General features: G+C 47.5%; 1 protein-coding gene across 2 annotated transcripts in view; it reads right to left on the bottom strand.

The window, feature by feature from the left end:
• Positions 1-206: 206 nt before the first annotated feature.
• LOC114592058 (von Willebrand factor A domain-containing protein 7-like) overlaps positions 207-20,238 on the bottom strand; it is a 44,688-nt gene continuing 24,656 nt past the window's right edge. Inside the window, exons 10-17 of one of the 2 annotated variants that reach the window (XM_077921125.1) lie at positions 18,018-18,296; positions 11,595-11,810; positions 8,506-8,678; positions 6,487-6,601; positions 5,451-5,655; positions 4,965-5,046; positions 3,568-3,791; positions 207-899 (exon numbers count right to left, since the gene is read on the bottom strand). In XM_077921125.1, the coding sequence (XP_077777251.1) occupies positions 794-899; positions 3,568-3,791; positions 4,965-5,046; positions 5,451-5,655; positions 6,487-6,601; positions 8,506-8,678; positions 11,595-11,810; positions 18,018-18,296 (1,400 nt within the window). In that variant the 3' untranslated portion in view covers positions 207-793. The remainder of the gene's footprint in view (positions 900-3,567; positions 3,792-4,964; positions 5,047-5,450; positions 5,656-6,486; positions 6,602-8,505; positions 8,679-11,594; positions 11,811-18,017; positions 18,297-20,238) is intronic. The other variant, XM_077921130.1, reaches the window with a different exon arrangement.

Below are 20,238 nucleotides of genomic sequence, written 5' to 3'. Positions count from 1 at the left end.
ACTGTACTAACAGCCACTATCCTGCCCTTTCATTGTTCCTCCCTTCTTGCTATACTCAAACGTCTCTCTCTTCCTTTCCTTAGCTGCCTTGTGTGAGGGAGATGATGGATGCAGGGCCCTTAAATACCCCACAGTACCTCCATGCAATGCATTTTACTCCCGGCGCTTTGTATTGCCTTCAACATGAAGTTCCAGATTCAATGTAGTCGTTTAGAACAGGTATTTTATTTGTTAAGTTGTGGGTGAACATATCAGACGACACAGCGATTCTTCAAACAGCTCCAGTCTATTCAGAGGCCAGAACAGAACTGACTGAAGGGCTCAGTCAGCCTGCTTATATAGAGCTCCAGTACAATGTTACTGTAGCAACTTTCTAAAACTATCCAATCACTGAACGTCACTTTCGATCCTTCATTTGCATAACTATCTACAGTATCCCCCTGCTGGCCCAGGGTAAGAACTTCAGTACATAACATTATTAACAAGCAAACACCCGTATATGTACAACACCCACCAGCCGAACTTAACCTTCTCTAAGCTGACCTGCTTGCTTGAGTCTGTTTGTCTCAAAGGCACAGTAGCGTTTATGATTGTGGTGTGTGTGTGTGTGTGTTGCAGAATGGGAGGGGGGCGAGGATGGAAACGGGGAATGTGTGTGTGTGCAAGGGAGAGTTGCAAAAAGCAGGGCGGAAAGGTGGGAGGGAGGGGAAAACGAGACGAAGGTGAAAATGGGGGTACAAAGGGGGTTGCAAAAAGGGGGGGAGTAGGGGGCCTGGGAGTGTTGTCCGCTTTTCTAGGCTGCTGCAGGATGCGTCTGTCTGCAGTCTACAGTTAGAGCATCTGTGTTTCCGTTTTCATCACCGATCAGAACCTCTGCATAAGGAGTGCAGCAATTGGACCTAAAAAGGAGGACAAAGTTATAATTGTGTCAAGAACATATTACAGAATAAAACATTAGTTTGCAGCAGGGGCATGTGGTTACTTTTATGATGACTTCTTTTGGTTTATTTATTTTTTTACTGAACACTTTGTTCTTTCACTGGATTTCCATGTGAACCAGTCTCAAGCTATTCTTACTCTTCTGCAGAACCAATTGGACACCCTCCCTTCTCTCCCTCCCCTCTCTCTAGTCTTGGGTGGGAGGGAGTGAACTGGGGGGGGGGAGAGGGAGTTTGAGCCGCCATTCTGTCCTCTGCCTGGACCACCTCCATTTGGGGGGTGGGTTGGACCCTTGCTTTTCAATCTACATCTGCACAGCTGCATTTAGCTTTGAAAGCACCCCCTCCCCCCAAAAAAAGTCTTCAGTTTATATGGGTTGGGAGGAAAATTTGTGATTGTGGGAGGAATGTGATAGCTGTATACACTCTGCGTCTGGAAGTGAATTGGTAGAAGAAGAGGAGTTTGGATTTGATATCCTGCTTTATCACTACCCGAAGGAGTTTCAAAGCGGCTAATATTCTCCTTTCCCTTCCTCCCCCACAACAAACACTCTGTGAGGTGAGTGGGGCTGAGAGACGTCAAAGAAGTGTGACTGGCCCAAGGTCACCCAGCAGCTGCATGTGGAGGAGCGGGGAAGCGAACCCGGTTCACCAGATTACGAGTCCACCGCTCTTAACCACTACACCACAGTGGCTCTCTCTATGTTAACTAGCATGGGGGGAAATAAGAGGTTGGAGCCCTGGAAACAACTGGAGGGAGAAAATCTCTCCCCTCTCCCAATGAGCTTTGTGGATAACAGGACAATACTCAATACAGTGGTACCTCGGGTTACAAACACTTCGGGTTATAGACTCCGCTGACCCAGAAGTAGTACCTCAGGTTAAGAACTTTGCTTCAGGGTGAGAACAGACATCGCACAGCGGCAGTGGGAGGCCCCATTAGCTAAAGTGGTACCTCAGGTTAAGAACAGTTTCAGGTTAAGAACGGACCTCTGGAATGAATTAAGTTCGTAACCAGAGGTATCTCTGTATGTATCATTGCTGTTCAGTTTCCCCAAATTAAGCTCAAGAGGGCGCTCTTGGACAGCTAGAGATCTGTTTGCACTTCCTAGACATCTGACAACCTAAGAAAAAAACTGTGTATGTAGATTGCCTTCAGTGCTGATTCTGTTGTATTCACATATGATGGAAATAATGGCCAGTAGTTGTTCCTGTCAGGGGTTGAACCTCTAGTAGCTTCCCATGAGAACAAACTGAGGCCGCTGGTTTGTCGTTTGCATCTTTCTGTCTTGGGAGAAAACGGAAGAGTGTGCCTTCAGGGGTAAAGTCCATTATTATTATTATTATTATTATTATTATTATTATTATTATTATTACCCATTCATTGCTTTTTACAAAATACCCCAAAGCAACTTAGAAAATGGTAAAATGCAGAACAAATTCCCCAAATGCTTAAAATTCTGCAACACAGAATAAACTCTGAGAATAATAAAAGTGAGAAAGAATTGATGGAATGAAGGCTCAGCCACTCTTCTGTTTCCCCGCAGAAAACCTGACTGATGTTTGTTCCGATTCAGCAGTAAACAGCAGGTTTTCCTGGGGAAAGTGGGGGGGCGAGAGAACAACCTCTCAGACTCGTGCCTAGAAATCATGGGGCGAGTGTTAAGCGTGGATGAGCCTTGAGTCTCTCTCCACTAAAAAGCAAACACCGAATGAGGCCAGTTTCACACCACATCATGCTTAAATTGAGACCCAAAAGCCTGTTTGTACCTGGCACCTAAAGGCTGGCAATGCTGGAGACAGGTGACCTCTTCAGGGGAGGGCATTCGATTAGCAGGGAGTCAACACTTAAAAGGCCCTGCCTTTTAAGACACTAGTGCGTAATTAGTTAAGGAGACCACCTGATTATGGTCTGGAGTGCCGGGACCTCACATCCAGTTGTCTTCTGTCCCTGTTCTTCACCATCAACTCTGTTAGCAGGAGGACCAGAGAATCACTCCCTGGTCTCAAGGACCCTGCTTTAGGTGTGTGCTCTCTGACACTACATAAGCAGAAGAGATTTTTCACATAAAACATTCTGCAAGTGGCTTATTGGGTCCCCCCTCCCCCTTCATTTGGGGGTTATCTGCGTAGGAAATAAACTGAAGCTATCGCTGTGGGTTAAACCACAGAGCCTAGGACTTGCCGATCAGAAGGTTGGTGGTTCGAATCCCCGTGAAGGGGTGAGCTCCCGTTGCTCGGTCCCTGCTCCTGCCAACCTAGTAGTTTGAAAGCACGTCAAAGTGCAAGTAGATAAATAGGTACCACACATGCGGGAAGGTAAACGGCATTTCCGTGCGCTGCTCTGGTTCGCCAGAAGCGGCTTAGTAAGCTGGCCACATGACCTGGAAGCTGTACGCCGGCTCCCTTGGCCAATAAAGCGAGATGAGCACCTCAACCCCAGAGTTGGCCACGACTGGACCTAATGGTCAGGGTCCCTTTACCTTTACCTTTATCCTCAGGGAACAGGAATGGGGCCTCCTCCTTCGATGCAAATATGTAAAGGCTCAATAATCTAACATCAAAGTGAATCAGGATGGGAAATGTTGTATTAACAGGTCATCAGGAGGAGCCCCATGGACATACATACCAATAGTGACAAATGACCTCCTTGCTGCCACCAGCCCCCTGTGGGTTGCAAGATAGTTGAGATCCCTCTGGTGTGGCACGGACAGTGACAGCACTTTGAGCATCCTTAGCAGCAAAGCTCATGTACCAAAGGCGCTGAGAGCAGGTATGTCTGTGCTGCATGCTGCCTGCACAAGGCATGTTAAAGTCTAGGAGGACGTGGAATGGTGAGATCTGGTCTGTTTCCTGTTTGGGTAGAGAACATGTTGGTTGGTAAATACCAAAGAGTATCCACCAGTAAGGGACGCAGGTGGCGCTGTGGGTTAAACTACAGAGCCTAGGGCTTGCCAATCAGAAGGTCAGCGGTTCAAATCCCCGCGACGGGGTGAACTCCCGTTGCTTGGTCCCTGCTCCTGCCAACCTAGCAGTTCAAAAGCACGTCAAAGTGCAAGTAGATAAATAGGTACTGCTCTGGCAGAAAGGTAAAGGGCGTTTCCGTGCGCTGCTCCGGTTCGCCAGAAGCGGCTTAGTCATGCAGGCCAACATGACCCGGAAGCTGTACGCCGGCTCCCTCGGCCAGTAAAGCGAGATGAGCGCCGCAACCCCAGTCGGCCACGACTGGACCTAATGGTCAGGGGTCCCTTTACCTTTACCCACCAGTAAATGCCACCATCAACTAGGGCAGGTGCTTAATTTTATCCAGCATGGTATTCTCCAGATATTTTAGACTGCAGCTCCCATAACTCCTCACTTTTGGCCATGCTGGCTGTGGGTGATGGGAATTGTAGCCCACAAAATCAGAAGGGCTACCCTGAGCTAGAGACTCAGTCCGTTTTCGTCAGTTTCACATGCTGTTCATTCATCAATCTGCCAAGCCCAATTTCCACACGAAGGGTTTTCCAAACGACAATGGAAATTTGTACTGAAATACATAGGTGTTCATCTATATTTTATCTCCATGCATTCATTTCTAAACATACCTCATCGCCAAATATACATTAAATACTTTTCTGAGCCAAGAATTGTGTGATAGAGTTCAGATAAACTAGCACCATGAACGGGGCCTGGTAGAGAATGAACAGATAACGTTAAGAAGAGTAAGAGTTTGGATTTGATATCCCACTTTATCACTACCCTAAGGAGTCTCAAAGCGGCTAACAATCCCCCCCCACCAACAAACACTCTGTGAGGTGAGTGGAGCTGACAGACTTCAGAGAAGTGTGACTGGCCCAAGGTCACCCAGCAGCTGCATGTGGAGGAGCAGGGAATCGAACCCGGTTCACCAGATTACGAGTCTACTGCTCTTAACCACTACACCACACTGATGACACAGTGATTAATGGAGTGTTCCTTCAGTTGGGATTCAGTATATGGATATTAGCAGTGGCCATGAAAAATCAACGTGGAGTGAAAACTCACCAGGGCAGTTTCAGGAACAACCATGATGGGCAATTTCAAGTAGTTTTGAGCTGCCGAGCTTTGAGCTGTGAACGTTGCAGTGCTGAAAGAACATCCAGTGATTATGAACTGTTTATATCGGGGGGGGGGGTATAAATGAGAAGGGACAGTTTAGCATCTATACTTTGTTGCCCTCAGCAATCCAGCTTAGCTGTGCTGCATCATCGTATCCTACTAGTATGTCATCTGGATCCACCAGTTCCTAATTCTTCGCTCAGAAAATATTGGAGTCTTGGTACCATCTTCCTCTGCTCCCCCTTCTTAGGGCTGTGAATGTGCACTGTCTGAAACCTTCAAGAGCCTCAGAACCTGACACCTCAGAACCTGACACCTTCAGAACCTCAGAACCTGACACCTCCTCTCTCTCCTCAATCCACATGTACACTCCTATCATCTCCCAGACCTCTCAAGACTTTCAATCCTACAATTTGGGCAATGCCATCCTACCTGGAGGTAAAGCTGTCACTCCCTAAAGCTGCTGTGAAGGTTGCATTGAGTAGGACGCTCTCTCCTGGGTTTAGGAATTTTTTGGGTGGTGTAAAGCTGCTCAGGAGACCCTGGTCATCCCAGACTTCAAAAGAGAATGAAGCCCCTTGCCCCTTGTTCACCACCATGACAGAGACCTCCAGGCTCTCACCTGGCAACATTGCATCTGGAGAAATAGGAAGACATGCTCGTAATTGTTAAGTATAATGGTGTAATTGACATTGAAATGGAAAATGCCTGTATGTATATAGCTGAAGGTTTAACTGGAAAATTCCATTGGGCAATGTTGAAGCTAAGAAGAGCTCTCTGAGAGCCTAGGTGGGTTAATAATTAACTGTTGATGTTCTCTGTTAGCTCTCACTTGGTGTTTAGTTTTAGGTCATGTGAGAGAGGTATTCAGTTGCAAATCGCCACTTTGGGGCGTTGGCCGTTGAGTTTTTCTCTGGAAGCCACAGAGAACAAAAGATGTGGTCTCCCGAAGAGAAAACAGCTCCGGGCTAATGGAGTCTGTGTGGTGAGAGACAGACTTCTGGTTTTAGGTCTGTTTGGAATTATTTCATTATTTTAAGAAGGTGGAACCTATGCTGGACGTGCACATGATATTATACAACTAATCTGAATGTATCGTTATTTGTTTTTTTGTTTGTTTTGAAGCAAGTTCTGTCTATTAAAGCTTCTGAATCTTATTTATGGGCCTGGACCATTTTTATTCAAAGAGGAGTCAGTTTTTATGCATCCTACTGCTTCAATCTGAGCAATATTAATATCTGCAATAGTAATATAGACAGCTATCAGCATTTGGGTGGTGGTAGTGGCAAGGAAACACCACCGCTGGTGGTAGCAGCGAGGAAGCACCTGGGGTGTGTGCATGTTGCAGATTGCTTTGGATCTATTCTGCTTTATTATAGGTCCTGTGATGCTTCTCCAGCGTTACCACATTCTATCTGCTGCTGGCTTGTTCCATCGCAATGGGAAAGGGGGAGAGAACCACACTCACTCTCTTGGTTTGGCAGTGGCACAATCTGCACGGACTCTGTGCTGATGGGATAGCTGGTGACTCGTGAAAAGGGAAGGTTCCCGGGAGACAGGCCTTCCACAGTCAGCAGGGTAGTCTAAAAGATAATGGAGAAAGAACAACTGCTATTGATCTTTTACAGCACAGCTGTGGAATCTGTGGCCTTCCAGAAGTTCTTGGACTACATCTCGCCTCACCCTTGACTTTGGAGCCATGTTGGCTGGGGCTGATGGGAGTTGTAGTCCGGTAGCATCTGGAGGGTTCTCCCATTCCTGCTTTTCTCTGATGATGATGAATTCAATTTATATACCGCCCTTTGTCAAAAGATCCCAGGGTGGTGTGCAACATTAGAGAACCCATTTTTATAGAACGGAAATGGTTTATTGAATATTTGCAAACAAATTGTAAACAGTTAAGAACATTGGCAAAATAATAACCTGTGGTTTTATAAGAGTATGCATTTTGAGGAGATGAATAAATGAACAAATTAAGTTGGATATACAGAAAATATTAAAAAATAAATTTAAGGAACCACAGAAAGAGGGGGAAGGAAGTCAAGTTCTGAAATGTGAAAATGGCTGTAAAATTATTGAAATGTATAAACCTGAAATTCATAAGCAAAATATTTTAAAAAGAACCCATTTTATGGAGCATCAATAATAAAACATAATAACAGACAGCATAATTATAAAATATTTATAATAACAACCACCCCCTCAGCTTTAACAGGCCATAGATTGTTTAATGGCTGAAGGCCTGGGTAAAGAGGAATGTTTTTGCCTGGTGCCTGAAGACAAGGAATGAAGGTGCCAGGCAAGGCTCTCTGGGGAGAGCATTCAACAGTCAGGGAGCCACCACAGAAAAGGCCTGTTGTCATGTTGCCATAGTCTGAACCTGCTGCGGCCTGCGAACATCTGAAGTGAGCAAGTGTCAGGAGCAAGGAGGAGGAGGAGCAACTGCTTCTCCTTGGCCCCCACTCCCTCTCAGTAACGGAACGGATTGGGGTCCAGGAAGGGGTGGCCCAATACATTTTGCTTCTTGAGGCAAAGGGCAAGATGGTGACTCCCTCCATATAGAAAAGCCCAACAGATTGGCAGGTAAAACTTACTTCAACACGGGCCACAGAACAGTGTCCTGCACTGCCCCTGAGGGTAGCAGGCTAGTTCATGTATTTATCCGTCTGTTACATTTCTGTCCTGCCCTTACTTCCAAAGAAGCCCAGAGCAGGAAATGGCAGAAAATAAATAAGAAAAAGCAAATCAATCACCTATCCTATTTTACCCTCACAACATCCCTGTGAGGTAAATTAGGTTGAGAGAGAATGCTCCAGGTCACCCCATGAGTTTCACAGCTGAGCAGGGATCATGAACCCTGGTCTCCCAGGCCCTAGTCCAACGCTCTAACCATTACACCACCTTGTCTCAAAGACATCTTAAAACATTTCAAGACAGTCACATATCCTCACAGCTAATGATTTCAGGGTTGCTGAGAACTGAACCTTCCAACTGTCAAATTTCAGTGTCCATAGGTGGGTGCCCACAATGCGGGACTCTACTGGAAGTCGTGTCAGACCCCGACACAACCTCCCAGATGACGTCCGAAGCCCTGCAAAGCCTCGGAACACGACTTCTGGTAGAAACCGGAAGTCACGTTGGAGGTCTTGCAAGGCCTGGGACATGGCCTCCGAGACCTGGCAATGTCTCGGAAGCGACATCCGAGACCCTCTAAATGTGGTAGAAACCGGAAGTGGTGTGAGTGGTCTCGGAAATGAGGCCCTGGAAGCATCGCCACGCTGCCGATGCAACATGGTGTCACGACATCATGATGTCACGTTACGTCATGGGCACCATTGGGCGCCCATAACCTGGAGCCCAAGTCAGCGCTTCTGTCAGTGTCTGTAGCAGTGTTGCCTAGGCAAAGAACTTCAGGCCTGGAGGGCTGTGATCAGACCCTGGGCTGGAGATCCCTGCTTTAGCTAAAAACATGGGAGAGAGAACTTACTGGGTTATCTAAGGAAACGGGGGCAATCGCCCAGGGGCTTTCAAGGGCATCAAAGGCTTGTTTCAGAGAGATGGAATCTATGGGCTTCCCTGATCCAGAGATAGGGACCAGGCGCTGGATCCTAGCACCTTTAGTATCTTCCATCAGCCTCAGGGACACAGTGTAATTTGAGCCTGCAACAAAAATGCAGAAAGTCAGTTTAGTTTCACTGGAGATCTTCTGGTCTTTCTTACTCCGCTATCAATGCAATGTCCCCACTGAGTTTGGATTTGATATCCCGCTTTATCACTACCCGAAGGAGTCTCAAAGCGGCTAACATTCTCCTTTCCCTTCCTCCCCCCCAACAAACACTCTGTGAGGTGAGTGAGGCTGAGAGACTTCAAAGTAGTGTGACTAGCCTAAGGTCACCCAGCAGCTGCATGTGGAGGAGCGGAGACGCGAACCCGGTTCACCAGATTACAAGACTACTGCTCTTAACCACTATACCACACTGGCTGGGTTTCCCCTCTTGGGACTTATAGTTGCATCCTGAGCTAATTGGGGTACAGTGGTACCTCAGGTTAAGAATTTAATTCATTCTGGAGGTCCGTTCTTAACCTGAAACTGTTCTTAACCTGAGGTACCACTTTAGCTAATGGGGCCTTCCACTGCCGCCGCACGATTTCTGTTCTCATCCTGAGGTAAAGTTCTTAACCTGAGGTACTATTTCTGGGTTAGCAGAGTCTGTAACCTGGAGTGTCTGTAACCTGAGGTACCACTGTATTTTTCACAGTCTGGAAAGCAGAATTTTCTTTACTGGATATCATGTGTGGTTGGTTTGTACTTCATCTCTGTTGTAGCTTCATGTGCAGCAACAGCAGAGATTTTAGACTACCCTCTTGGCTGGTCTCCTGTGGCGAGTAAGACCAAGATAGCAGGTGATCAGGCTCAGAAGCTTTTGTCAACTGAATGAAAGTAGAAAAGGCCACAGCTCAGTGGTAGATGTTCTGCCTCAAATACAGAAGGATTCATCCCTGGCATCACTGCTTTTCCAACTACATTGGCTCCTGGTGGAGTACAGGGTCAGGTTTAAGGTGCTGGTTTTGACCTTTAAAGCCCTTCACGGCCTAGGACCCTCGTACCTATGGGACCACCTCTCCTGGTATGCCCCACGGAGGACCTTAAGGTCCATATATAGCAACACCCTAGAGGTCCCAGGCCCTAAGGAAGTTAGATTAGCTTCAACCAGAGCCAGGGCCTTCTCAACACTCAGGAACACTCTGTCTCTTGAGACCAGGGCCCTGCGGGATCTGATCTCTTTCCGCAGGGCCTGCAAGACAGAGTTGTTCCACCTGGCCTTTGGCTTAGAATCAGTTTGATTCCCTCCCCCTCTTTCTTTTTCCTTTCTCCTCCTATGAAGAGATTGCACCCTAATGTTTTAATGTTGTATCTTAATCTTTTAAATTGTATTTTAATCAACTTGTTTTTATTATTGGTTGTTAGCCACCCTGAGCCCGGTCTTGGCTGGGGAGGGCGGGGTATAAATAAAAATTTATTATTGTTGTTGTTGTTGTTGTTATTGTTATTATTATAATAGGTTAAGATCAAAAGTTAAGATAAATGAAAGAAGGTAAAGATTTGCTGAAACGATTATATAAATGGGAATACAAAAAGGGGAGGTGTGAGGAAGTCAAGAAAATAAGCAAATGAGTCTATAAATATTGAAAACTGGATTTGTTTTTTAAACTTTTTTCTTTTTAGCTATTTCGTCTTTTTTGTATTTTGTATGTATTTCCTATTTGTATTTTTTCTATTTTTTCTTTTAGCTCTTCTATATTTTCTATGTTTTTTCTTTAACATTGTAATTCTCTGTTCTTATTTTTTCTATTTTGCAAATTTATGTCTTTCTTTGAAAAAAGCTTAATAAATATCTTATAAAAAAATAAAAAAATATTGTTGTTGTTGTTGTTGTTGTTGTTGTTGTTATTATTATTATTATTATTATTATTATTATTATCTTCAGTTGGAAGGTGATGGGAAAGGCCCTTGTGCCAAACCAGGGATGATTAAGGAATTTGACCTTTGTGAAGTCCAATGTGAAGCACACAGGAACAGCCTTCCTGGATCAGGCCAAGGGCCCACCTGGTCCACTGTACTGTTCTCACAGTGGCTAACCAGAGGCCCACGGGAAGCTTGCAAGCAGAACCTGAGCACGACAGCCGCTCTCCCCTCCTGCGGTATCTAGCAAATGATGATCGTCTGCATCTTTTGGACTAAATGTTAGTATTTCATGCAGCCCGTGCTGCAGATGAGATTGTTGCCTGTCTGGGACAAGTCTGGGAAAGGAAGAACATCTTATCTCTTCTGCTGCGGGTACTGTTTCACTGTACTTTTGCGTTTATTTCTGTCTGTTTCGTTCTCTCGGAGCTGGAGAGAACGGACGCCATTACTCCTTTGTCTGTATATAGTGTGTAAATAAATAGTAGATTAGATCTACGATGTCTCACACTTCTTGCTGTGTAACGCTAGAAGTATAGTGTGCATACATCATTTGATTTATGTCGCTGGAGTGCCCTGGAGAAGAAGGGAGATACCTTTTCCAGTGTTGCGCACATCGGAGGACGCTCGGAGTTCTGGGGGCCTGCAGGAACCCCCAGGGCGTTTTTCCAACACTAAAATATAGATCAGAAGCTAGTTTGCAGGATTCTTGATAGGCTCCAATGCATTATCAAAATGTATACAGTGGTACCTCGGGTTACATACGCTTCAGGTTACAGATTCCGCTAACCCAGAAATAGTGCTTCAGGTTAAGAACTTTGCTTCAGGATGAGAACAGAAATCGTGCTCCGGTGGCGCAGCAGCAGCAGGAGGCCCCATTAGCTAAAGTGGTGCTTCAAGTTAAGAAGAGTTTCAGGTTAAGAACGGACCTCTCGAACGAATTAAGTATTTAACCCGAGGTACCACTGTATTTTGAGAGAAAATACATCATCCAGTAATTCTCTGTACAACTCTTGGAAAAGGATAGGTGCTTTTTTAAGTCTTTAAAAAACACCAGCAACGCCAGATACTCCTGCCCTCAGTGTGGGTTCTTCACATCCCAGAAAACTTACCTTCCACAGGTTTTCCCTGCACCGGAAGCACGTACTCTTTCTGCTTCTGCACAATCTGGTAGGAAAAGTCAAGCAAACTCTTGCCTCCGATTTCCACCTCGTAGGAACCCCTGGGAGAGACAGTCATGGTCCACATGCCCCGTTCAGGAATGGGGGACACCTTCACAATCTTGTGGCTGGCTGTGTTGATCACTGTGTGAGTGGATGGTGAGGCACCTGCCACAGGATGACACAAAGACAAACAAGGTTGCAGGAGATGGAGTGATGCCTGGCCCTCAGAGCTCTCCCCAGCCACGGGGGGCACCAGGGGGCGCATTGGAAGATGGCCGACAATAACATCTCTCCGACCCACACGAGGTAATTAAGAGGCTGTTATGGGAGTATGCAGCTTCCCTTGCCCCCCCAAGGGAATGGGGGGGACTGCCTTGCCTGCTGTGCCCATAATTCACCCCCAGATTCGAAAGAATGGGGTGAGGGCACTAGGCACAAAGCCCTTGGGTGGAGTCGGCTCTCCCAGACACTGTCTCTGAATCGCGCACTGATTTGCATCAGCTCGAAATATATAATTGGAAATAGAAGCAAATGCACATACTTCAAGTGAAGATCGGGAGTAAAGACTGCTGATTAATGGGATCTCTGTGAGCGGAACGACGGGCTGGACAATAAATCAAGTGAAGACTCCTCATTAAAAGATCGGTATGTCGGAGCGAAACAGAAAGGGGAGGGAGGAAAAACTTTTCTTTTTTTGTCTTGTGTGAGTACCCAATAATCCTCCCTCCCAGAGGAGGGAAATTACTAATCACAAGCAGGAGATTAAGAACTGTGTGGAAATAAATTACTGATCAAAGAGAGGACTGGTGGGAATGTCTGATGGAAAGAAAGCTTTGTGACGCAGTTTCAAATGGAGATTTGTTAAGACAGGCCTGCTCACAGGAGGATGAGGGGAGGAGGACCATGGTCATTGGAATGTCAATGTATGGTTATCAGAATGTGGATTTGACCTGGCAGGGCACCCTGAGATACAGTTTCGCAGGCCTGTGGAAATCAACAGACAGACTGTGGGAATGTTCTTTTTGGAGGTGTGGAAATGGCGTCTGTCCTTTATGTGATATGGCTCTTGGAGAGTGTAAATGTGGGATTTGGAACTTAACAGGTTAAGTTTTACCCATGATGCCACGGCATTCTGACATCAGTTTTCGAAGGTGGGAGGAGCTGGGAGGAGTCGAGTTCAGTTCTCTCTGTGCTCTGAGAGAGAGAGGCATGCTTTTGCAATGGCTGCCAGCAGTGATGGCTGAAACGTTCCAATAAAAGCTGTAAATAGACAAACCTGCCTCTGTGTGTTTGTCTGGAAGCTAAGCTAAGGACGTAAGGCTGTTTTACATCGCTGTGCTTCAACTCTGCTACTGGCGTGACTGGACGAAAGAGCGAAGGAGCAGAGGTGCGCGGAGGAAGTGTGCCGGACCTGCCGGGCTGCCATAAATCGCTAATTGTGGACCAATAAATCAATTAGCGGGGGTCGCGCCAGACCAATAAATCGTGTTATTGCACAGGTTATGGGAGGTCAGCCAATGCTCGTAAAACAGTCGTAAAACAGCTTCAGGAGGGCTTTGAAGCTGGGATCTGAGAAACGGAGCTGGCCGGATGTCGGAGGCTGCTTACAGTGAGTCTCGCCTGATGTTTGCGTCTAAAAGCACAGAAGCAGCTGGGAGCTGAAAAGCAGCTGAGAAATCGTTTCTCCGGACGGGTGCTGGATAAGCTGTAAGTAGGCTTGGGCCCCTTGGGAGAACGGGAGAAGATGGCAGAGAGCCAGGATATACCAGTGGAAAAGCTCACTCTAAAGAGTTGGGCAACCTGGAGGCAAAGAATAAAGGGGTGGTTCCTGGTCCATGGGCTTTGGGAAGCAAGCCAGTGGGAGCCACTACCACCAACCCCCAGCGCTAAAGCGGCTGGACACGTTGCAGGCTGTGATGCTGCGTTGCCGGAAGATAGCCAGCAGAAAATGCAAAGAGAGCTGGAGATGCTCAAGGCATGTGTTGATGCTTCACTGAGACCCCACCTAGAGGGTGTGAAATCAGCGTGGGCGGCCTGGAATGTGCTGAAAGGTGTGTGCGAAGTTTCAGCGGGAGGCCAGGGCCCTGCAGACGCTGGACTAGAAGCCCCTATTCCCCAATCAGCCTCAAGGAGCGCTGGTGCGCAGATCAGGGGGGGCAGGAGTTCCAAAGGCAAGTTTGAAAAACTTTCCACTTGTGCTGAAGCGGAGAGCAGCTTCAGGGGGGGCGAGGCTGGTGGGAGGCGCCGTTCCAGAAGAAGGAAGGCCAGGCCAGCTGGGAGCCCCGGGCAGTGTTTTTCCACTGGAGTTCGTCGATGCTACGTGTGCAATTCGGCGCAACATCTGAGTGGCAGTTGCCCCCACCGGAGCAGAGAGCCGGGGCAGGATGTTCACACTTCCCATGGGAACCAGGCGGGTTTCCATGGCAACAGGCCTGGGAAGGCAGGCAGGCGGGGAACAGAGCCAGGTGGCCGTGGTAAACAACGGGAAGAGTCTTATCAAGTCTCTGCGAGCATGGCGTTGTTTGAAGGCAGCTGTGTGGAAAATTCCGAGCTCAGCTTTGTTATTGACTCTGCAGCTAACCGCAACATGGTTCCAGAGACCCCTGCAGTCGAGATGTGGAATTGCAAGGCAGTTCCAAAGGGACAAACTGTGCTTTTTGCAAATGGGCAGAAAAAGAATGTAACATGTCTTGTTGACTTACATGTGTTTGTTTTACAGGAATCGATGGAATTTTGTACCGTTCCTGGGATGCACCACTGTCTTTTATCTGTGCCTTATTTGTTGAAAAAGGGGTTTAAGGTTTGTTTCGAAGATGCTGTCTGCACAATCTCCAAAGGAGGGAGGATATTTGCCAAGGTTGAAAAGGGGCAAAATGATCTCTTTGTTCTTAAAACACCTCTGGAGGGTGAGGGGAAGGTTGGGAAAGCACAGGCTTTACGTGCAAAAATCAACAACCACGAGCAATGTGCTCATGCGTGGCATGCTAAAACAGCTCATGGTTCTCTAGAAGAACTGCAGGTGCTGCCTGAGGTTTCCAAAGGTTGTAAAATTACAGAATGTGGATATGCTGTAAGTTGTGAAACCTGCAGGCTGGCAAAGGTAAAAGGATGCAGTTATCCAAAGGTGAAGAGGGTAACCGCAAAACCTTTTGAACTGGTCCACATAGATTTGTGGGGTCCTGTAAGGGAAGCAAGTCTGGGAGGTGCAAGGTTTCTCCTGACGGTGCAGGATAATTTTACCCAGAACACTTGGACCCATGGTCTCAAATCCAAAGATGATGCAGCACAGCTGATCAAAAGATGGATTGAGGAGGTGGAACAAAGATTTTCCACCAGAGTACAAACGGTGACCAGTGATAGGGGAGCTCAATTTACAGGGTCTGCTTTGCAGAAATTCTTTCACAAGAAAGGGATACGTCACACAGTGACTTCACCCAATCAGAAAGGGGTGGCAGAGCTGAGAAGGGAGGCTCTGGTTCAGGCCGCACAGGTGATGCTGGCAGATGCTGGGTTACCTCCAAGGTTTTGGCTGGAGGCAATCAAGTATGTGGGCTTCACCTGGAATCGTACCTACAATTCACTGGTAGGTGACACACCTTTTGGGTTGTTGCATGGCAGGAAACCCCAGGTTCATTTTTTGCGAATGTTTGGTGCAAGTGCGTCTGTGCCGGTACCTGCTGCTTTGCAGGGGCCAGATGGATCCAAGTTCCAGAAAATGATCTTCTGCGGGTATGAGCCAGCAGCACGTGCATGGAGGTTTGCATATCCTTCAGGTGATCAGAGTAAGGTGCTGATCAGTAAACGCGCTGAGTTCTATGAGCAGGATAAAAGGTCAAAAACTGCTGTCCAGCGTGATCTGCTCTCAGAATGTCTGTATGATTCTGAGGAGGAAAGGGAAGCAGAGGCTGATCCCGATGATGAGGACCAGGTCCAGGATCAGAGTTCAGAATCCGATGATGACGATCAGGTCACTGAACAAAGTCAGGAGCAGGATGAGGTTTCGGTAGCTTCTCCACAAGATGTTAAGAGAGCACCCAAAAGCGAGCCTAGTTCTCCTGTGAGTGTAATGGAGAGGATTCGAAAACGCTTTAAGTCAGAGGGGGAATCCCGTGATGCTGAGGACACACCTTCTGGTGGCGGTGAGTCAGAAGTAACACCTGAGTTTGTGCCTAGAAGGTCCAGTCGCGCAACAAAGGGTGTTCCACCTGAAAGATATCAGGCCACAAGTGCGTGGATAAATTTCGCACAGTGTGATTCTGAGAGTGTTGAAGGGGTTCAACGGGTGCCTGGGAAAAATGCTGGAAAGAGGCACAAGGCAAAGGGAAAGGTGTTGGACTCAAAAGGGTCTTGTCAGAATGTGCGGCAAGGGGGGATGTGGGATTTGGAACTTAACAGGTTAAGTTTTACCCATGATGCCACGGCATTCTGACATCAGTTTTCGAAGGTGGGAGGAGCTGGGAGGAGTCGAGTTCAGTTCTCTCTGTGCTCTGAGAGAGAGAGGCATGCTTTTGCAATGGCTGCCAGCAGTGATGGCTGAAACGTTCCAATAAAAGCTGTAAATAGACAAACCTGCCTCTGTGTGTTTGTCTGGAAGCTAAGCTAAGGACGTAAGGCTGTTTTACATCGCTGTGCTTCAACTCTGCTACTGGCGTGACTGGACGAAAGAGCGAAGGAGCAGAGGTGCGCGGAGGAAGTGTGCCGGACCTGCCGGGCTGCCATAAATCGCTAATTGTGGACCAATAAATCAATTAGCGGGGGTCGCGCCAGACCAATAAATCGTGTTATTGCACAGTAAAATCCACACAGGATATGTTTGTTTTCAACCCACGTGTGAAGATTATCAGAGATCACAAAGAAAGGAATATATAACAACAAGAAGATGACGAAAATAACAAAGAGACTATCTGGACAGAACTGGACAGAACTGTGTAATTAAAGCAGCAACAAGAGTGATGTTTGGATCCCTTTCGGAGCTCGAAGTATGGGTACCCCCAATAAAATTTCAGAGCTCTCCCCAGCCACTCCCTTCTCTTCAGACAACAGCCCTCACTGCCCCTGCTTTGGTCTGGTTGGAAGATAGGGAGGCATGTATGATTGACTAGGCTGCTGTATGAAGGTAACATTTCCACTCATTGCTCCACACACTATTGTTATGTAGGCCTTTGAAGATTGCTGTCCATAGCTGTCAACTTACAGTTTTGAAAATAAGGGACCAGAAGCCCCGAAAATAAGGGATCAGCAGCCAAAATAAGGGATTTTCCAAGCACAGGTATGTTCAACTTCTGAGCCCCTCTGAGCCAAAGGCAGAAAGCCCAGCCAGCAGCCAAACGAAGCCTCAAGCGGTGGTTCCCACAGCACAGCAACCCGGCAAAAGGGATGCAGCAAGGAAAACCACCGTCACCTCTCCACTGGGAAGCGCTGAGCAATGGTGAGTCCCCAGGCAACGCGGCCGACTTGATCGGCACAAGGCATGCAAGCTCCACACCCCAGTCGTTCTTAGACTCCTTATTGGGTGAGCAACGCAGCCAGGCAACACAGTTGGAGCCTCCCTCCTCCCTGGCCGGCAGGGAGGGAGGGAGGGAGGGAGAGGAGCTGCTTCCTTTGAAACCCGGGAAATTTAAGGGACATCATCAATAAGGGACAACAGTGGGACATGGCGCTGGGATAGGGGACTTTCCTGCCAAATAAGGGATGGTTGACAGCTATGTTGCTGACTAGTTGGACACAGAGGAATGTTGGGAAGAACCAGTCAGGTAAGAAGGCTCAGAGCCCGGGGAGAGGTGGTGGGACCATGATGAGTGGTTCAGAGGGAGAAGATTGGGAAGAGGCGGTGTCGGAAGCTGAGGAGGTAACAGGGATTAGTGAGCTGGGAGAGTCTGTGGCAGAGAGAAGCCCAGAATCAGAGGCAGAAACTGAGGCAGGAGAGGAGGAAGGCAGAGAGCCAGAGATGAGTCTGGCTGGGGAAGAGGCACAGGTGTCTCCCCATCCTGCTGCAACAAACTCCCCTCCCCACTGGTCTCCCAGACCCAGGAGAGGCATGAAAAGAGCAGAGGAGAGATTGGTGACTTGCAGGCGCAGTCTCCGATTGCTTCTTGGGGGGCAAGACCTACCGGAGGTGAGTTGCTATGCTCATTAGGTCTGACACTCCTGTTTTTGCTAATAAAGAGTTAACTCTAACTTGCCTGGTGTGATTTACTGCTGGCTTGCTTATGACAGTAGCTTAGAAGGGCAACCCTCTGGCTGCAAAAGGTTCCCCATTCATCATGTAGAGGGTGGTGACTTACACAGGAATCAGAATTCTAGCCCCTGCCCCCAGTTATACACCTGCAGGAAAGCTCGCTGCTTCATCCTCTGCATTACAACAAATCGTACCTGAAGGCTGCAGCAGAAAAACGGTGAATCCTGAGGCGCTTAAGCTCTTGACGGAGACAGTGATTTCTGTGAGGGTCTCATCCACAGGGAAAGAGAGCTGAGATCCATCCAAGTGCTTATGGACCACTTTGACAGGGGCAGCATTCAGAGACAGCTCCATGATGCCCAAGACCCGGCCAAGTTCACCTTTGGTGGTCTTCACATAGAAGCCTCCGGAATATGCAGCTAGTTGTTCATAGATGTTAGCATAACCTCTCCGGGAAGCCTCCTTGGCAGCACCTGTGGAGAGGAAGGATGGAGTTTTGTCTTGAAACCTGGTCTCCTCCCTTTCTCTGTTCACATCAGTGTGGGAATGTTCAGGGATGCAGGAGAGGATATACAATGGTGCCCCGCAAGACGAATGCCTCGCAAGACGAAAAACCCGCAAGACGAAAGGGTTTTCCGTTGCGGAGGTGCTTCGCAAGACGAATTTCCCTATGGGCTTGCTTCGCAAGACGAAAACGTCTTGCGAGTCTCACCATTCCCCCCGCTCCCCCCCTTTTTCAAAGCCACTAAGCCGTTAATAGCCTTTTAGCAGCTTAGCCGCTAAGCCTTTAATAGCCGCTAAGCCGCTAAGCCGCTAAATCGCTAATAGCGCTAATCCGCTTAGCCGCTAATGGGGTTGCTTCGCAAGACGAAAAAAACGCTAGACGAAGAGAATCACGGAACGGATTCTTTTCGTCTTGCGATGCACCACTGTATTGTTTGATTATAGCTTTTCCAACTTGTGTAAACAAGTTCACAATTTACCAGAGTAACATTCCCCTTTTTAAACTCACAGTGGATGTGTTTGCTCAGGCTCACTAAAGCCTCTTTAATAACTGTTTTGGTATTTCCCCCTTATTCCCTCATAAAAGATAAGACATGACACAGTCTTCTGTAAAAGTATAAAAAGAGTTTACTCACTCACATTCTGTTCACAATTGGATCCCAGAAGGCAGACTTATCTTAGAACAGTAACGTATACCTGGAAACTATCTCATCCTCTCTTTGTCCTCTCTTGGCTGGAGGTCAAGAGAGCATCTTTGGCTAAGCAGATGTTGCTTTTTCAATGCATGTAGTCAAAGAGAGAGAGATGGCTGCCCTGCCCTGTGCTTTTGTCGTTAACTGCACAGGTGAGGCCACGCCCACCTCTAGTCACATGCAGAGGAAGTCTGTCCCAGCCCAGAAGGAAACAGGAAGTTTACCTGCTGGCTGGACAAACATTCCTCCCCATGTGTAAACATGTTCACTCTAGGAATGTTGTACTTGACTGTTCTTGTGTTTCACATCCCACAAGCAGGAAAGGCAAACCACAGCTTTTGGCAGCAGTTGCTTATAATAATTACACAATATAAGATGGGTCTGGTTCTGAATGATCTCTCAAAGGTCCTGCCTAAATTTTGTGACACTGGTTGTAGAAAGAGGCCACTAAGGAAAGTCAAACCAACTGGACCTCGACTGATTGTCATGGTTCCTATGTACTGCCCCGTTGTTGGAGGCAATATGCGTCTGAATGCCAGCTGCTGGGAATCGCAATAGGTAATAAAGGTACTCTTGCTTGTGTGCTTCCAATAGGCATCTGGTTGGTCAGTGTGAGAGCAGGATGCTACCCTAGATGGGCCATATGCATGACCCAGCAGCACAGACAGCTCTTGTCTCCTCATGAGTCCAGCAGATTCTCCTTGGCTGCAAGGCTGGGCTTTTGCACAACTGAAAAGATGGTCAGGTTCAAGAGATCTGTTGTCACCGGAGCAAATAGTTGGGGAACCTTCTGGAAGAGGGCAGGCTTTCCCTTCCTTTGCTCTCCCCTGTGGGAGGGGATATCACTGAGATGTCTGTGTGGGCACAAAAGAGGGCAACAGACAGGGATTCCTGGCACTGAGTCTGGAGAGAGACATAAGACTTCATTTGTAGCACCCTAGAAATGGGATAAATGCAAGAAAGCAAAGTGGCTGTCCAACAGAGCCTTATATTTAGAGCTATGGTTTTCCCAGTAGTGATGTACGGAAGTGACAGCTGGACCATAAAGAAGGCTGATCACCGAAGAATTGATGCTTTTGAATTATGGTGCTGGAGGAGACTCTTGAGAGTCCCATGGACTGCAAGAAGATCAAACCTCTCCATTCTGAAGGAAATCAGCCCTGAGTGCTCCCTGGAAGGACAGATCCTGAAGCTGAGGCTCCAATACTTTGGCCAGCTC

This window comes from Podarcis muralis, chromosome 2 (genome assembly GCF_964188315.1).
Source record: "Podarcis muralis chromosome 2, rPodMur119.hap1.1, whole genome shotgun sequence".
Lineage (NCBI taxonomy): Eukaryota > Metazoa > Chordata > Lepidosauria > Squamata > Lacertidae > Podarcis > Podarcis muralis.
This window is presented reverse-complemented; position numbering and strand designations above follow the sequence as displayed.